The sequence below is a fragment of the Olea europaea genome, chromosome 6 (assembly GCF_002742605.1).
Source record: "Olea europaea var. sylvestris chromosome 6, O_europaea_v1, whole genome shotgun sequence".
Classification (NCBI taxonomy): Eukaryota; Viridiplantae; Streptophyta; class Magnoliopsida; order Lamiales; family Oleaceae; genus Olea; species Olea europaea.
The window spans coordinates 2,055,460-2,071,464 of record NC_036242.1 but is presented as its reverse complement, the minus strand read 5'-3'; the positions used below and the strand labels follow the sequence as shown (position 1 = coordinate 2,071,464).

The window sequence follows — 16,005 nt, the reverse complement described above, 5'->3', positions numbered from 1 at the left end:
ATCAGGAGTGGATTTTTTTCTTGATATGTCGTCGTTAAAAAAAAAAGGTTGAACCCAAACCTTAAGGGCCCCCATCGACCCTGCTCTGGGCCATCGTGGAGGAGGTAAATCGCAGGATGTGCCTTCCAGGAGCCAGAGTGGAGAGCACATGGATAGACCAAGGCTGTTAACCCATATGGTAACTCTCGCTTGCAACAAAGCCAATTCCACCTTACGGGGAATCGAACTCTGCACACTGCCGCGCTAAGCCCTATCCGCCCTCCCCTTTGCCACTGGGAGATATGCCCTGGGGGCATGTCGTCGTTTCATGGCGACGAAATTATCGTAGTGACTGCTCGTATTTGAACAGGCATTCATTGACTTGTGATTTTTTTTTTTGAGAGATTTTATGTTAATTTCCAAATATAGTTCTTCAATAATTTTGTTTACCTCAAAAAATGTTGTCAACAGATGCCAGATTCACTCACGCACACGTGAGCGAAAGTTCAATACGTTAAGACACGTGGACGGTCTAAACGGAAAGATCAAGGGCGTGGGAGTAGCTCAACGGCGCAGGATGAGAATGTTCGAAATTCGACGAGATTGTTCGTGGACCGATTGTACAATAATTACCAATCGGTATTTGTGAATGTGTATGCGTAAATTCGTATTATGTTGCAAGATAATAAGAAAGAGAGAGTAAAATATGGTTTCTTGTATTGATTATTGCATTAGCCTTTGTATGGGGTACAAGGGGGAGTTTTTATAGTGTCACCAGTTAGATCATAACCCTTGGTTCAGTGTACACGTGGCCTCATCCGAACAATTTACATATCAAATTGTAGGCATCGGCCGCACCTAGCTTGCTATACATTTATTGATTGACAGAGTGATCTCTACTAGTGACAAGACTTAATATTTACACTTATAATAAACGTCCTATCAATCATTCAAGTAAGATCTTTGTGCAAAAAATCTCTTGAGGGAAGTGTCTATGGAAGGTGTTGCTTTGTGATCCGGAAGTTGCTACCTCGGCTACTGAGCTTCAGTCAACAGGGCCTCCTCTTTTCACATAATACTTCCACTTCAGGGCTTTGGCATATATACCACCTCGGCTGAAGTGTCACGTGGTTCAGTATGAGTAGATCGTAATCCTCAGTGGGTTGGTCAAGTGTGTCAACACGTAACAAATTTTTCATTAAAATCAAATTTGGAAACAATTAAATTTGGTGATATAAATATTTTAATTAACATTCAAGTTGAAATTCTATTATGAATACAATACGAATTCTTTAAAATTAAAAATAGTTGATGTGCATGTGTGGTTTATTGAGTGATCTCAACGTGGTTGTGGACGATGGGGCAAGATTTTCCGGCAGAATGAAGTCGTAAACTACTTGGAGGAGAGGAATTTTTTGACAATGTCTTTGGATTGAGTGTTAGAATTGTCTTTGGCACGATCAGAGACGGATCTAAGAATTTAAGACACGTGGACTGGAATTTAAGAAATTCAATCTAAAAGTCATTTTCATCTAATATGAAATTGTTTTCGATGAGATTTTGAAACATAAAATCCATCTATAATAGAATCTAGATCTATCTTCTCGGCAAGTTCTTGTTTGATGTAGAGTGTCATACGGTAAACAAGAAAAGTCATCCTCCATTTTATTTCGAAGATCCGCCTTCACATGTTACATTGTTAAAAATGCTCGCTTAGTAGTCGCGGTAGAAACGAGTAAAATTAATACAAGACGAATCAATCTTGTTACCATAATGTAAGTCTCTAACCTTCTACTCTCAATCAGCTGTTGGCATAATTTAACAAGTGTAGATACTTGAAACCGATGTTCACTCTTAATTTCTAGTTCATAATGTCGCAACTCGAACTCCAAAGTACGAAGGTCTTGCTTTGAAAAATCCTCATGTTAGAATTTTTCTGCAAGTGTATGAATATCACAACCGTTAAATGATTCAAATGAATCTCTGGAATCCAAAGTTGTACTGAGAGGGAGAAGTTCTATTGAAGGATCATTAAATCTTGTTTTTAATTTTGTTATTACAAAATCTAGTACTTCATTGAAAATGTCAAAGTGATAATAGTGCTCCATATTCGATCACAAGAACGACAAAGATCAACCTCATGCAACCCATCTAGATCGGGTGTCTCGATATTGTGTTTTGAACAAACCCTTTTCACTTCCTGAAGAAATTTTTCCCAATTATAATCTCTCATTTTCTGACGTAGATTTGTCGAGGTAGAAATAAAATTCATAGCAGTCAAGATATCTTGAGATTTTCTTTGAAGGGTATGATAAATAACATCAATTTTTTCCATGATACTATTAATTCGAATTAAACTGAAACTTCTTCACTTTCTCTCAATTCTCAGGCCTGCACTATCTCATTCTCTTTACCTCACTTTCTTTCTTAATTCTCTCACTTATACCTTTTTCTACTCACTCTTAATTCTCTTGCTGCTCACTCCTCTCTTCCCACTTCACACATGCACACAACCAGCACACATATATAGGCGCGAATGGCAGTGGAATTGTATCTAGAGGATTCTTGAATTGACGATGGGTAGCCTTCCAATAGTTTCTTCAAATTGTTCTAGGAATGCTTAAGGATTAAGGAATTTGATTAGGATGGAATCATCACCAATATTTTAGAGAATTCTTGGAGCTTCCTCATAGTCGGTGACGACCTTCAGTTTGATCATACACTTTTTATACTTCTTACATTTTTAGTTTTTTCATAATGGTTTGAGACGTTTACGAGTATTGAGTTATTTTTGAAGACCCCGTTGAAAGTTTGTGTCCAGTGATCCAAGTGAACTTCTATGAAAGACTAGTTTCAAGATAGTAATTCACAAAGAAAAAAATAGTTCATCTAATGTGTATATTCGAGATCATAATAATAAAAATTGACTGAATCAATTAATTCGACTAGAAAATTTGAAAATCAATTCGTTTTACGGTAAAAGAGACCTAAAAACTAACAAATGTTTAAAGTAAAAAAATAACATATTTACCTCATTATTTTGATTTGACGATTTAGCCCTTGACTTTCATCTTTTTCATTAGTCGATGTTAATCCAATTTTCAAGCTTGCCAAGACATGTCGTCGTGGCACCACAAGGAAAAAAGAACATAAAGTCGGAAAAAGGCCAAAGGGAAAAAATAAAAAAAGAAAAACGCGCCTTCAAAGTAGAAAAGTCAGCGACAAGTTTCATCAATGTCAAAATTACCCATAAATACCCCGTGATGTCGATTCATTCATTAATTCATAGATTGATTTTCCTCGTGGATATAGTTGTTCAAAGGCAGTGCCATCTTTTTCCGGGCTTTGCAGAGTATATATTTTTTTATTTTGGAATTGGAGAAGAAAAGTCTTCAGTCATGGCGGGAAGAGAAATTCTTAATAAGATGAAGGTCAAATTCTTGCCTTGACTTCGATTTTTTCTTAATTATTTTGCATATTTATTTTATTAGAATGATTTTTAGGGATATCCCATTTGTTTATTCATGTTTGATTGTAAATTGTGATATGCAGTGGGGTGGTCGGGGTTCTTTCGGCGTAGATAACATAAGTAATAAAAAGTTCTTAGCAAGATGAAGATCAATTCTTGTCGTCACTTCGATTTTTGACTAATTATTTGGCATACTTATTTAACTAGATGGATTTATAGGGATATTCCACTTGTTTATTCTTGTTTGATTGTAATTATAATTATGCAGTCTGGGGTGGGGTGGGTGGGGATGTTCTCCCGGTGTCGATGACATATGTAATATAAAATTCTTAACAAGATCAAGGTCAATTCATGTTTGATTGTAAATTATGATATGCAGTGTGGGGGTGTTCTCTTGTTGTAACAACATATGATAGCTTGAAAGTTCAAAAGTTGCTTGTCAAATTTCTGCCTTTTCCATCGGAGAAGACGATTTTGTGTTTTCTTGTGGACAGATACTTACTGTCAGTATATCTTTGAAACCTTAGACAGAGAGAATAGAAAAACTCTTTGAAGAGTCTGCTTAAGCGACTTTTTGTGGGATGTTGGAGTATCAGATCATATAGAGATTGGGTTCAGCAGTAGTGGAGCTAAATTGATTTTTTTGCTCAATTATTTTGCATACATGTATGTAATAAGATGGATTTATAGGTATATCTGATTTGTTTATTCATGTTTGATTGTAAATAATGATATGCAGTCTGGGGGCTGGGCTGGGGGTGTTCTCCTGGTGTAGATAACATATGGTTGTTCAAGGGATGCTTGTCAAATTCTTCCTTCTCCATCATATACTTACGAATAAAGTACTGCTCGAGGGATGCTTAAGCAACTTTAGTGATGAACATTGGAGTGTTAGATCATAGATTGGGTTCAATGGTAGTGGAGCTGAAAGAATGGATTGTTATCATAAAGTTTATGGAGTTAAGGAAGGGAATGGAAGATGGGTTTTCCCTTTTCGGAGTTTTCATTCAATAATTTACTGGTCCAAATCATTCGGTTGTACTTAGGCAAGCAGCCCTCATAAGTCCGACCTTTTATATCTATTCAATTTCCTATACATTTGAATCGCTTAAATATATTTACCAGCTATTGCTTGATTTATGTCATTTGTAGGATAAACCATGAATTAGAGCTCCTATATTAGGATCATTCTTTAAGTATCTTTTGATCATCATTACCAGAATGAGGTTTTATATGCATTTAGACCTTCTCTGTCGAAAGTTAGTAATATGCTAACAAAGAAGATATATTTACAAAATAATTGATATGGCTAAACAAAGACTAAAAAGTCTATTATAATTTACACCTCGAGGTTTAATGATGATCTCCAGAACTGTTCAATTAGAAGTCCTCAACCTTATGAAATTTATAGCAGAAGGGATAGTTTGCTAAGTTCCTTAATGTAGCATTCACTTAGAGAAGCAAATTTTGGGTTTGCAATCTCAAGATATAAGGTTTAGGAAATAACAGAATAAAGGGGAATTAAAACCAATTGAGGGGGTTGGGCTCAGAGGATATTTAGCCCTTGTTTTAGCCCCATTTTGGAGGAAGAAATGAATTTTTGAATAGCGTATTGATGGGAAATGTGTGGTTAAAAAATAAGGGAAAGTTTTGGATTTACGTGTAATATTATTTTATTGAAGAATGTGTAGTTGAAATGATGTCAAAATACTGCAAGCTGTTAATAGTATAAGTTTACTGTTTACAGTGGTATATGGTTCATTTGTTGAGCAAGATATCATGTCTTTTCCCACAATAAAAGAATCAGCAGCTCCATACTAATTAAAAGTTGTATGGAAATCACACATAAGAGGATTGGAGAAGAGTTTGGCATCGAAGGGATGAAAAGTTGTGCCAGACTGAAGTTTCTTGTGTTCAGTACAATAAGTTCTTATTATATACAAACACATAATGACTCAATGCTCCTAGTTTGACTCAATAGGTTCCCTTCAACTTTACCACATGTCCACATCATCCTCGTCAACACCCGTGCTTCTCTTTCAGCAATCTGCCAAGTACCATTTTTTTTATTTGAAATATTCCGCATCTTAAAAACATACATTAATTAAAATTTCTGTCAGAAGTTTCTGAGGTTAATAAATATTCAAATTCTTATTGCATTATGGAAATCGAAGTTTTAGGTCCATCTCCTTTGAGTATTTGTCACATTGTTATGAATTGGAATTACGTGCAGGTTAGCACTGTTGATTCAATTGTCATTCCAAGTGGTATTTTTTTTTTTTTTTCATTATCGTTTATTTGGTACATCGCCAATGTAATCAGATTTAGTGCATGTTTGGCACAGCTGGTCTAACCTACATTTTATTCACACATTGTGAACAACTACTTTCCACGTATTATCCATACATTTCACAGGATCATGGCTTATAAGCAATTAAATGTACTAACCACTTATTATCCACACATTTGTAGAATCATGACACCACCCAACGTACTCTTACTAAATCAAAACAAATTTTCAACTCGATGTACCTCCTAAAGATCAGAGTGTCTTTTGCAGGGTCTTATTCTGATGGTTATTTACGGATGACATGCTACATTTTTTGGATTAACTCCATTTTTACAATTATTCAGGAAAAAACATGTTTTTCATCTTCAGTCTCGATTGAAGCGGGAAAAGGCAAAAGTAAATTCTCGAAGCACATTACTCATGGCTTCTATCTTGAGAAAGGAAAATCAAATCATGCTATGGAAGATTGTTTAGTTTCTGAATTCAAAAAATTGGATGATAATGAGTTGGGTCTATTTGCTATCTTCGATGGGCATATGGGGCATGACGTTGCAAAATACTTGCAAGGGCACCTGTTCGACAATATTATGAAGCAGGTAATAATATTATTTCTTCTGTTTCATTTCCTTAAATATCCCAAAATAATGGCTATTTCAACATTCTTCTCTAATTTGATCTTCACTCAAATAAAACAGCATGATTTTTGGACCGACACAGAGAAGGCACTAAGAAGAGCTTATAAGACAACAGATAATGAAATCTTGGAGCAGTCCTTTCACTTGGGGAAAGGTGGGTCGACTGCAGTTACTGCAATATTGATGGATGGGCACAAGCTGCTAGTTGCAAACGTGGGGGACTCTCGGGCCGTAATATGTAGGAAGGGCGTTCCAAAACAAATATCAGTTGACCATGAACCGAGCAAGGAAAAGTCGATGATTGAGAAAAAGGGTGGCTTTGTATCAAACATTCCAGGTATTCTAAATACATCTTGTGAAAGTTGAATGATATTGATGCTTGAAAGAATTTACAATTTTTTACTTCTTTATCCTTGAAGTCATAGAACTGCTATTATTTTTCCCTCAGATGGAGCTCAATGTATTTTATCCAATGCCCTTCTATGTTTGGGTGCAACTTATAAACTGTCAACCTAGCTTATTAGCCCAAAATCCACCCAAACATGTCTCAACGTGGCTTATTTTCTAGCCCTAATTGGATTAAGCAATAAGCTAGACCCATCCAACTCATCCTAGCTTATAAGATAGTTTGACCAAATGAATTACGAATTCACCCTTCTTTATCTTAATATTTACCATCGAATTTGTGTTATCAAAGAAAACCACATCATTCATTGCAGAAGAGAAATCATGGAAAATTTGATTAAAAAAACGTTGGCTTATTGTTTTAAATATTCACTTTAACACCCCATGGGCATTTTGGTAATTCGCCCCTTGCCAAAAGCTCATAACAGCTTGTTTGGGAGGGATTTTTTACCCCAAAAAATTGATTTTTTAACCGTTATTTTATTATTCCAATTGTAATTTTTGACTTTTTCTCTCAGAAGTGGACTTCACTTTTCTTCTAACGGTCAAAAAATCAATCCTCAAAATCCCTTCCAAACGGGGCCTAAATAAGCACAACCGATCCTAACATATATTTTTATTGTACTTATAAGCACATGGAATCCAATCATATATGCTTTTTTCAACTTAGAAGGTAGATCTTTTTTGTAAGCTCCACCCAAACATGCTCATCAGATCCATTTATTCATCTAAGCTGAGATTTTATGATTCCCGTAGGTGATGTTCCTCGAGTAGATGGTCAGCTGGCAGTGGCCAGGGCATTTGGTGACAAGAGCTTGAAGAGACATCTTAGCTCAGAACCAGACGTTGCAGTCGAGATAGTTGATGAAGACGTAGAGTTTGTCATTTTAGCTAGCGATGGATTATGGAAGGTGGGATGTCACAGAAACCTATAGTAACAATTGTAATTCTTGAGTTCTCAATTTTGTACACTTTTTGGTAGGTGATGTCGAATCAAGAAGCTGTTGAATCCATCAGAAACATTAAGAGTGCTCAATCGGCTGCAAAGCACTTGGTCGAGGAGGCTGTTTCTAGGAAAAGCAAGGATGATATCTCATGCATTGTTGTCAGGTTTCAGTAATCTGTACATTTTCTTTCCGTCGGTGTTATGCTTCATGTAATGATGTTCGAACCCTGCTGTTGTGCTTATTGGCCATAAGTTATATCTCTAGTTTAAAGACAGGTTTGCATCCCAGATTTCAGTCTGTATATATATATATATGTGAAGATGTTTTTGAAGTTTGATTAGTGTTTTTGCGGGATAATCACTTAATGATTGGAGATCAATTACAGGCTGGAACTGAGGAAAAAACAATTCATACAATTATGCCTTAGTTTATAAAATGAATTCAACGTCGATTTTATTTTAATTAGCATTGTTGATGTCATATTTTGCATTATAATTATTAATGTATTTCTTTCTCAACTTGGATTAGTTTGACATATAGAACTTAAGCCCCTTTTTGGAAGTGCGATGAAATTTTGGGAAGCTGGCCATATAATTAGATTGATAAGAGTGTGTTTACTTTATTGGAAGTTTCCTTTTTTTCCTTATTTACACTTGAATGCCGTAAAAATACAAGTTTTAAGTGATTTCTTGAAAAATTGAAGGAAATTTAAGTGTAATTGTATTGATAAAGCTTTGAATTTCCCTAGTTGATGCAAACTAAATACCACTAGATGTTCTATTAAGACTTGAATGTGATCGATTTCTAAAAATCGTTTGTGTCAAAAATAATTTTTGAACGTTCATTCAATTGAAACATGTCATGTAGCTATGGTTGATATCGTGCACTTCAAGTTGTCAAAACTCAATTGCTAACTAATAAGAAAAATATATGAATTCATAAGTTCAATGAGTTTACATGCGCACGTCGTAAATAATGGCACTTGGAATTTCGAACTACTCAATCCATATCTAAGATGATGAGTGGGCGAGAGAGAAATATAGTGGGTTTATTTAGATCGTAAATATCATAATTTGAGTGAACAATGTGATTTGCTGTCATTGAAGTTATTCTAAAAAAATGTTAAACTCTAACTTTAAGGGTCCTCCATCACCTCATCCCTGGAGTATCATGAGAAAGGTTAATCACGAGATGTGCCACAGCTGGTTAGGGAACAAAAGTTGTTCATACACTAATGCCCACAAAGAGTCTCAATCCATGTTTCAAGAATCGAATCTTCACACTGCGGCTGTCAGCAAGACTAAATATATCTCACCATTTTCTTTTGCAACGGGATATGCCTCTTTCTAACTTACAGGTGAGGATATGAAAACCTCGTAAAAATAAGAAGTGCTCACCTAAAATCGAAACGCATGGACTGTGTAATGTGGAGCTGCCACATATACAGTTTTGCATGTAAAACCATTAGTACTATCAAGCCACGCACCTCTCTGCCATACCTCACACCCTCCTTGTCACTCTCCCTCTCTTTATAGCTCTCTGTATGTATGTCTCTTCTTTAACTCTTCCATTTCATTCACAAAAATTTAAGATGGGTAGTATTTGTGCTGAGATGCCACACAAGTTTCGTGACTCTCACCAGCTTTATTCCAACAAGAAAAGTATCGAAATTCCACCGAGAAAACTCCTTGGCCGCCTGTCCACGGCTGCGGCGATGGAGTTCTTCATGGAGTCTCCAAAAGGTAAGGCGGCTATTTTCCGGAGATTCTTGCCGTATAACAATGATGACGATGACCCTTACTCAGCCGACGATTTCAGAATGTTCGAATTTAAGGTGCGTAAGTGTAGTCGGAGTAGGAGCCACGACTGGACGGATTGTCCATTCGCGCATCCCGGAGAAAAGGCTCGGCGAAGGGATCCGAGGAAGTATAACTATACGGGAACTGTATGTGCTGAGTTTCGAAAAGGCTACTGTGGAAAAGGAGATCTGTGCGAGTACTCGCATGGCGTATTCGAGTCTTGGCTACACCCAACTCGGTATCGAACAGAGGCGTGTAAAGACGGCAAGAATTGCCAGCGAAAGGTTTGTTTTTTCGCCCATTCTGCCCGTCAACTTCGCACTCCATCTTCATTCTGTATCGAGAAATTGCACCACCATTGCTGTATTCATTGTCATTCGATTACTAATTCTCCAACTTCTACTTTACTTTGTACGACCAATTTGTCCCCCGGCCCAAATTCACCGGTTTTCAATTCTGGTCGAGCGAGTTATAAAGATGCAATGACTGAATTGACGAGCTCATTCGAAGCCATGAATGTGAATGATTTTTCTCTGGCTAGGAAGGGTAATTTCCCTTGGATCGACGAACAACCTCACTTCATTTTATCTCCTTCGATGACATCGACTACTAAATTGATTAATGAACATAACAAGTTGTTCATGGAAGACCGTAGGTACAATATTAATGAAGGTAACTTGGGTGGACCTGATCTTGGGTGGGTCAATGATCTCTTGACCTAAATAATGAAGATTTTTTATTTTCATATTTTGTGGAGAATTTTTAAATATTGTTGCTTTTAATTTGAATTCTAGTGTAAGGTGTTTGTAATAATCTTCCAATAATGTAATATTTCTCTTCTTCTTCTTTTTGTTGTATTTTATGATACTTGATTATGGTGAAGAGAGATTATTATAACTCAATCCAATCGTGGATTAATTTGACAAAGTAAACAAATGTATCCCCTCGTGCTTTTAAATAAGAAAACAAAAAGGATAAATACGAAGTTTCAGTTAAATATTTTTCCTGAGGAAAATCTTTTTGGCCGATATTGCGGAATAAGATAGTCTAATTTATTGAAAATCAAATAACAATGTGAAGGAAAAAAATGTTGTGAATAAATATTTAGCTTTAGGGACACTAGATGATTATGCTGCTGCTGCTTTTCTTTCTCGTTTTAGAGAGAAGAACGAGACAAGAGAAGTTGATTGGTTGAATCGAATTGATAGAACGAGAAAAGAACGAGAAATGAGAAGTTGATTAGTTGAATCGAATTGATTAGAGTAGTTGAGAGTGTGAGTGAGGTACAAATATACTATAATTCGTTTGGAGATATGAATGATAGTGAATTGTTTCCTAGTAGGGGAACTTGTGTGTTGGACGGCGAGAATTGTGGGGAAGATTTCTTAAAATAATAATCGAATCCGAGGATAGGATTGTAGGGTTCTTGTCACAAATTCACAAGCAATGCAGTGTGGACTTTAATTGCGTGGGGGTGGGGATACTGTTGTCTTTAATCTCCATAACATGCCCATATGCCTTTTGAATTGGCTCAATGACCCACCCAAAGCTTTCATATTCGTTTGTTTCTTTCTCTGTGGAAGTGCATGAATCTAGTCACTCAATTAATTTACAAATACGAAAAAGTTGTGTATTACATTTAAACTTAAGCATATAAATGAACTCCAATTCCTGACAATAATGCGATTATGATGTGTTCAATACTCCAAGATTCTATATAAATGAGAAACAGTCACGATCCGTGCTACCAGGTCTGTCTATGGAAGCTTGGGAGCTAAATGTGGTGTGCCTCTATATATGTGTTAGTTCACAACACGACCCATCTCTTCAACTTCAAGCACGTTTTCGTTCACTAATTGTACAATTGACAAAATTAAAAGTGGAAATTACATATTCTAATAGATTAAAAATTCTCATTTCATTAATAAGATGCCATGTTTAGTATTTCACAAATCAGAAATTTTTTTAATTAATTAATATATTTAAAAATTAATTAAAAAACCAAAATTTTCATATTTGAATATTAAATACTAATTATAAAAATTCCATTCCAACCCTAATCAATTTCCTCTCCATCTCCTTCTCTCTCTTCCTACCCGTCTTCTCTCTCTCTCTCCTCCCACCTCTCTCTCTCTCTCTCTCTCTCTCTCTCTCTCTCTCTGCGGCAGCTCACTCCGACTTCGGCGATTGCTACTAGTTTGGACAACGCGGTTTCTATTTTCATTTATGTTTATCATGGTGGCTGCAACGATGCCGAGTTTTGGGGATTTTTTTGGTGGTGTAGTGCTATGGTGGTGTGGCGACGGTGGCGCTGCTAATCATGATGGTGGTGAGACCGTGATGGCCTTTGACAGCGTCACTCGAAGCGGCACCCATAGAGATGCGGTATTGTGACGCCGATGCACCCGCGGCGCTGTGGTGGTCGGGATGTTGGCGATGGTGATGGCTGTGGTATTTGAGTTGTTGGTGATGTTAATTGAGTTCTAGTTTTCGATCTAGCATTGGGCTGGAGTAGCTCGGGGGAGGAGGCGAGGGTGTTGTGATGTTGGTAGTGGGTCGTAGTGTGATCATAGTGGTAGTCAGGGCGGTAGTGGTTGTCCCAAGTGTTGGTGGCGGTATGCGGTGGTCAAAGGTGACGATGGTGGTTGTGGATGGTGGTTTGTGTGTGGGATGGCATGGGTGACGATGGTTTGTCTTTCATTGTTTTGGTGATTGGGTTTTGTTAATGTGGTGGTGGTTCGCGTTGCAATAGTGAGGGATGGTCGGTGGTGTTGTGCTTGCTGTGGTGGTTTTGCGTGGCGACAGTGTTGCTGCAGGTGGTGGTGGGAGTTTTGACAGCGATTTGTGACTCGCAATTGGATACGTAACCTGAAAATTGTGACCGTGACTCATAATTGGATACGTGACTTGAAATTTGTGACTCTGAATCGTAAATATTGGTGGTGGACACAAATTATTTGGTTAACTGTGACCATTAAATTAGTTAATCTGTGACCAAAGATAGACCCAATAAAGAGCAATGGCCCAAAAATCAAAGGAAGAAGGATAACCAATGCTTCTCAAAAGCCCAACTCCAAGAATGAGGAAATGATGCCCACATTAGATATGTTTAGTGGTATGGGCCCAAACGTCGAGAAATTGGCTGGTCCAACATCATATGTGTCATGAAAAGCCTATCAATGTGCGGACGTGTCAACTGCGCTAACGTAAAAAAATAAATAAATGAATAAATAAATAAAAATCAAATCATTTGTCTATAATCATTATTAAATCAAAATAAATAAATGAAAAAATGAAATTCTAAATCTAGTGTTCTTGTTACCATATTTTGTTTGCATAATTAAGCCCTGATTAGTTTAACAAAAAGTTAAATTTTTAATATATTTTGAAAAAAATTAATAAAATACGTGTTAGAAAAGTTGATCAATTTTGTAAATTCTATATAAAAGTGTGTTTGGAAATGAATTTGAAGAACATTTTAAAAATGAGGGTCAAATATGAACTAAATCATTTTTTGATTCAAAAAGCCGTGATAATTAGGACTCATACCTTTAACCAGTTTAGCTCTTAATACAGGTGTTGACACGTAAAAATTCAGCCCAAATCGAACGGCCCAAGAAATGAAGCTCAATCAAATCAGATAGCCTAAAGAACGAAACCCAGTCAAACAATTCAATATGAAGGCCCAAATAGGGAGGCCCAAGAACGCGGTAACACCATCGCCCAAGCTTGCAAGTCGCCCAGAATCTGAGCGAATGGAGTGCCAGCAGTCGCTAAGAGCTGTTACTCTATTCTGGCCCAAACCTTCGAGTCGCGCAAGGTCTTAACAAACATAAAGTGTTGTGGTTATCAAGAAGTGCAGTTATCAAACCAGTTATTAAAGCAGCCCTATCACGTTCCACGATTCAAGAAATTCAATCGAAAACAGTTGAACGACGAAGAGTAATCACAGCAGTTAAAAAAGGCAGTTACATGACAAGTTGGCTATTACGAGGAAAGTGGGCAGTTGTAGAACGATCAAGAAGTTTTTAGGCGGTTGATCACAAAAAGATCATCCATGGAGTATAAAAGGAAGAAAAGACATAGAGGAAAAGGACCGAATCAAAAACTCTCGAACAGAGAACATGTAATTTTAAATTCCTTAGCTTAGATTTAAACACTTCTTTTAGTAACTCGTGTGCTTGCGCCCCTTGAAGGCATTCTGTTTTTAATTTCCAATTGTAAAGTCATCGCCAATAAAGAACACCCCTTTTTGGGACTTTATCTCAAGAGGTTTGTCCCTTACACAATTGTCTGATCCCTTTTAATTGTTAGCGACTAACACGCGCGAAACAATTTGGCACGCCCAGTGGGACAGTGGTGTTTGGTGTTGAAAATACAAAAGGTGAAATAATATGCCTCAGAGATCCGATAAGGAAGCAGCAAGTCCGGGAGGAATCCAGTCTGTGATCGAGCGATATGAGGAGTAGCATGCCTCTCCACGAACAGATGGATAGAATCAGAGCAGTAACAGTCGTTACGAACTAATGACAGAGTTGAGTCCTCGAACCATGCGTGCATTACTTGGAGAACTCACACAAGATGTCGTTGAACAGGTAAATCTTCGAAATATTCATAATGTGGAAAGATTTACCCAAAATGGGAATGCACATTATGACAACATGGCCAAACAACTAAACACTTTGAACGAAATAATGAATAAGTTAGTAGGCCAAATATGTCAACCGATTATACTTCTTGCAAATCACTTTCAAACTAGGACAATTGTGGGATATAATCCCTCAGTCCTAAATCCGAATCAAGGGGTAGAACCTCTTTCTGGTCCCTCTACTTCAAACCAAGGGGGTGGTGCAGTGCCAAATCAGAACAATAGTAGTGGTACGCCTAACTTGGGGGGTAATCCAAATATAAGAGATAATGTCCTAAACAATAGACAGAATACCCCAAGTGTTAATGAGGGAATAGATATTCAGGCTAATGGTAATGGCCCTAATCAAGGTAACTTTGTTGCCAATTAAGGACCAAACATCAGACCTCATGCAAATCAATCGGTTAACCAACCTGTATGAATTCCATATGACACCAATGTCATGTTGAAGAATCAGATTATGGAAATCGTACAGGATCAAATGGCTTTTGGGGTGCGTCCCATCATTAGGCCGACTTACACAAAGCCATATCCTCATTGGATAGACCAAGCATATCCATGGCCTAGAGGGTATAAAGTGCCATAATTCTCACTGTTTACCGATTTAGGAGAGGTGTCTACTCTAGAACACATAGGGCGATTCACATTGCAAAGTGGTGATGTAACCGATTACCATAAAATGAGTCTTTTCCCTAGTTCATTAACAGGAGTAGCTTTCTCCTGGTTCATCAATTTGTCAGCAAACTTTGTTCAAACATGGCAACAATTGGAACAGTTATTCCACGCTCAGTTTTGTAAAACTGAGTCTGAAGTCACTTTGGCTGATTTGGCGAATCTACGTCAAATGCCAAACGAATGGGCAGAAAGTTTTCTCCAAAGGTTCAAGACAGCAAGGAGCAAGTGTTTTGTACCTCTGCGCGAAAAAGAATTTGTCAAAATTGCTCAGGGCTGGTTGAGCTTTGATTTAAAAAAGAAATTCTAGGACAAGGAATTTCCTAACCTTTTCCAGTTAAGTGCGAATGTGATTAGGTATGAACGACTGATAAGAGAGGAAGAGCAGATGAAAAATTCTAGTAAAAGGACTTATTACAAAGACCCAAATTTCGACGTTCATACCATCAGTGATGAGTCATATGATCAGGCCGAAATGTGTTTGGCCGAATTGGTCAAAGGAGATACGTATACTTGTCTTATAATGGCTAAGCCTAGACCATCGGTCAAAGATGAGCCCATAAAAGATGGTAAGATAAAGGCTAGAACGTTCTCGTTCGATGTAACCAAAGTTGACCTTATATTTGATAAATTATATTGGGATAAGAAGATAAAGTTGAGCGATAAGCATAAATTACTAAACCCTGAACAAATTAAGGGTAAAAAATATTGTAAGTGGCATAATGCATGGTCACATTTGACTAACAATTGCTTGGTTTTTCGCCATGTATTACAGGATGCCATTGAATCAGGACGAATTACGTTCGATGATAAGAAGAAGATGGCAGTGGATGAAAATCCTTTTCCACAGCCACTTGGAGTGAACATGGTGACGTTTGGTTTCAAAAACAAGTTGCCAAAATCAAGTTGGTCATAGATGATGGAGAAGAGGACTCTAGACCACATCCCAGTGTCTTTGAACGAATCAAGGGGAAAGATCCAAAAAAGGACGAAGACGTCCTGTGTGCAAGATGTAAAAGAGAAGTGAGTGGGAACATGGAGAAACCAGGGATATGGCAGCATCCCCATTGCCCTACTTTCTTCCCAAACACTCAGCCTGGTAGAGGGCGAGGTACATCATTTTATAGAGGACCGCCTTTTGAGAGGCAGTTCAGGCCAGCA

The 16,005-nt window shown here is 37.4% G+C and overlaps 2 protein-coding genes across 2 annotated transcripts; both read left to right on the top strand.

Moving 5' to 3' along the window:
• Window positions 1–3,227: 3,227 nt before the first annotated feature.
• Window positions 3,228–8,132, top strand: LOC111395466 (probable protein phosphatase 2C 58). Its single transcript, XM_023021469.1, has 5 exons — window positions 3,228–3,410; window positions 6,083–6,334; window positions 6,434–6,710; window positions 7,535–7,689; window positions 7,761–8,132. The coding sequence occupies exons 1-5, from the start codon at window positions 3,243–3,245 to the stop codon at window positions 7,896–7,898; spliced, it is 990 nt and encodes a 329-aa protein (XP_022877237.1). The 5' UTR covers window positions 3,228–3,242; the 3' UTR covers window positions 7,899–8,132.
• Window positions 8,133–8,204: 72 nt separating this feature from the next.
• On the top strand, window positions 8,205–10,370 carry LOC111395467 (zinc finger CCCH domain-containing protein 2-like). The gene has a single exon (XM_023021470.1). The coding sequence runs from the start codon at window positions 9,269–9,271 to the stop codon at window positions 10,244–10,246; it is 978 nt and encodes a 325-aa protein (XP_022877238.1). The 5' UTR covers window positions 8,205–9,268; the 3' UTR covers window positions 10,247–10,370.
• The last annotated feature ends 5,635 nt before the right edge of the window (window positions 10,371–16,005 follow it).

What these genes read in the sequence shown, in the direction of transcription:
- LOC111395466 (XM_023021469.1), top strand. Translation starts at nt 3,243, where the DNA reads ATGTCGATTCATTCATTAATTCATAGATTGATTTTCCTCGTGGATATA. An exon ending in AAATTCTTAATAAGATGAAG is followed by an intron (nt 3,411 to 6,082) that starts GTCAAATTCTTG and finishes ACAATTATTCAG; the next exon opens with GAAAAAACATGTTTTTCATC. An exon ending in TCGACAATATTATGAAGCAG is followed by an intron (nt 6,335 to 6,433) that starts GTAATAATATTA and finishes CAAATAAAACAG; the next exon opens with CATGATTTTTGGACCGACAC.
- LOC111395467 (XM_023021470.1), top strand. Translation starts at nt 9,269, where the DNA reads ATGTATGTCTCTTCTTTAACTCTTCCATTTCATTCACAAAAATTTAAG.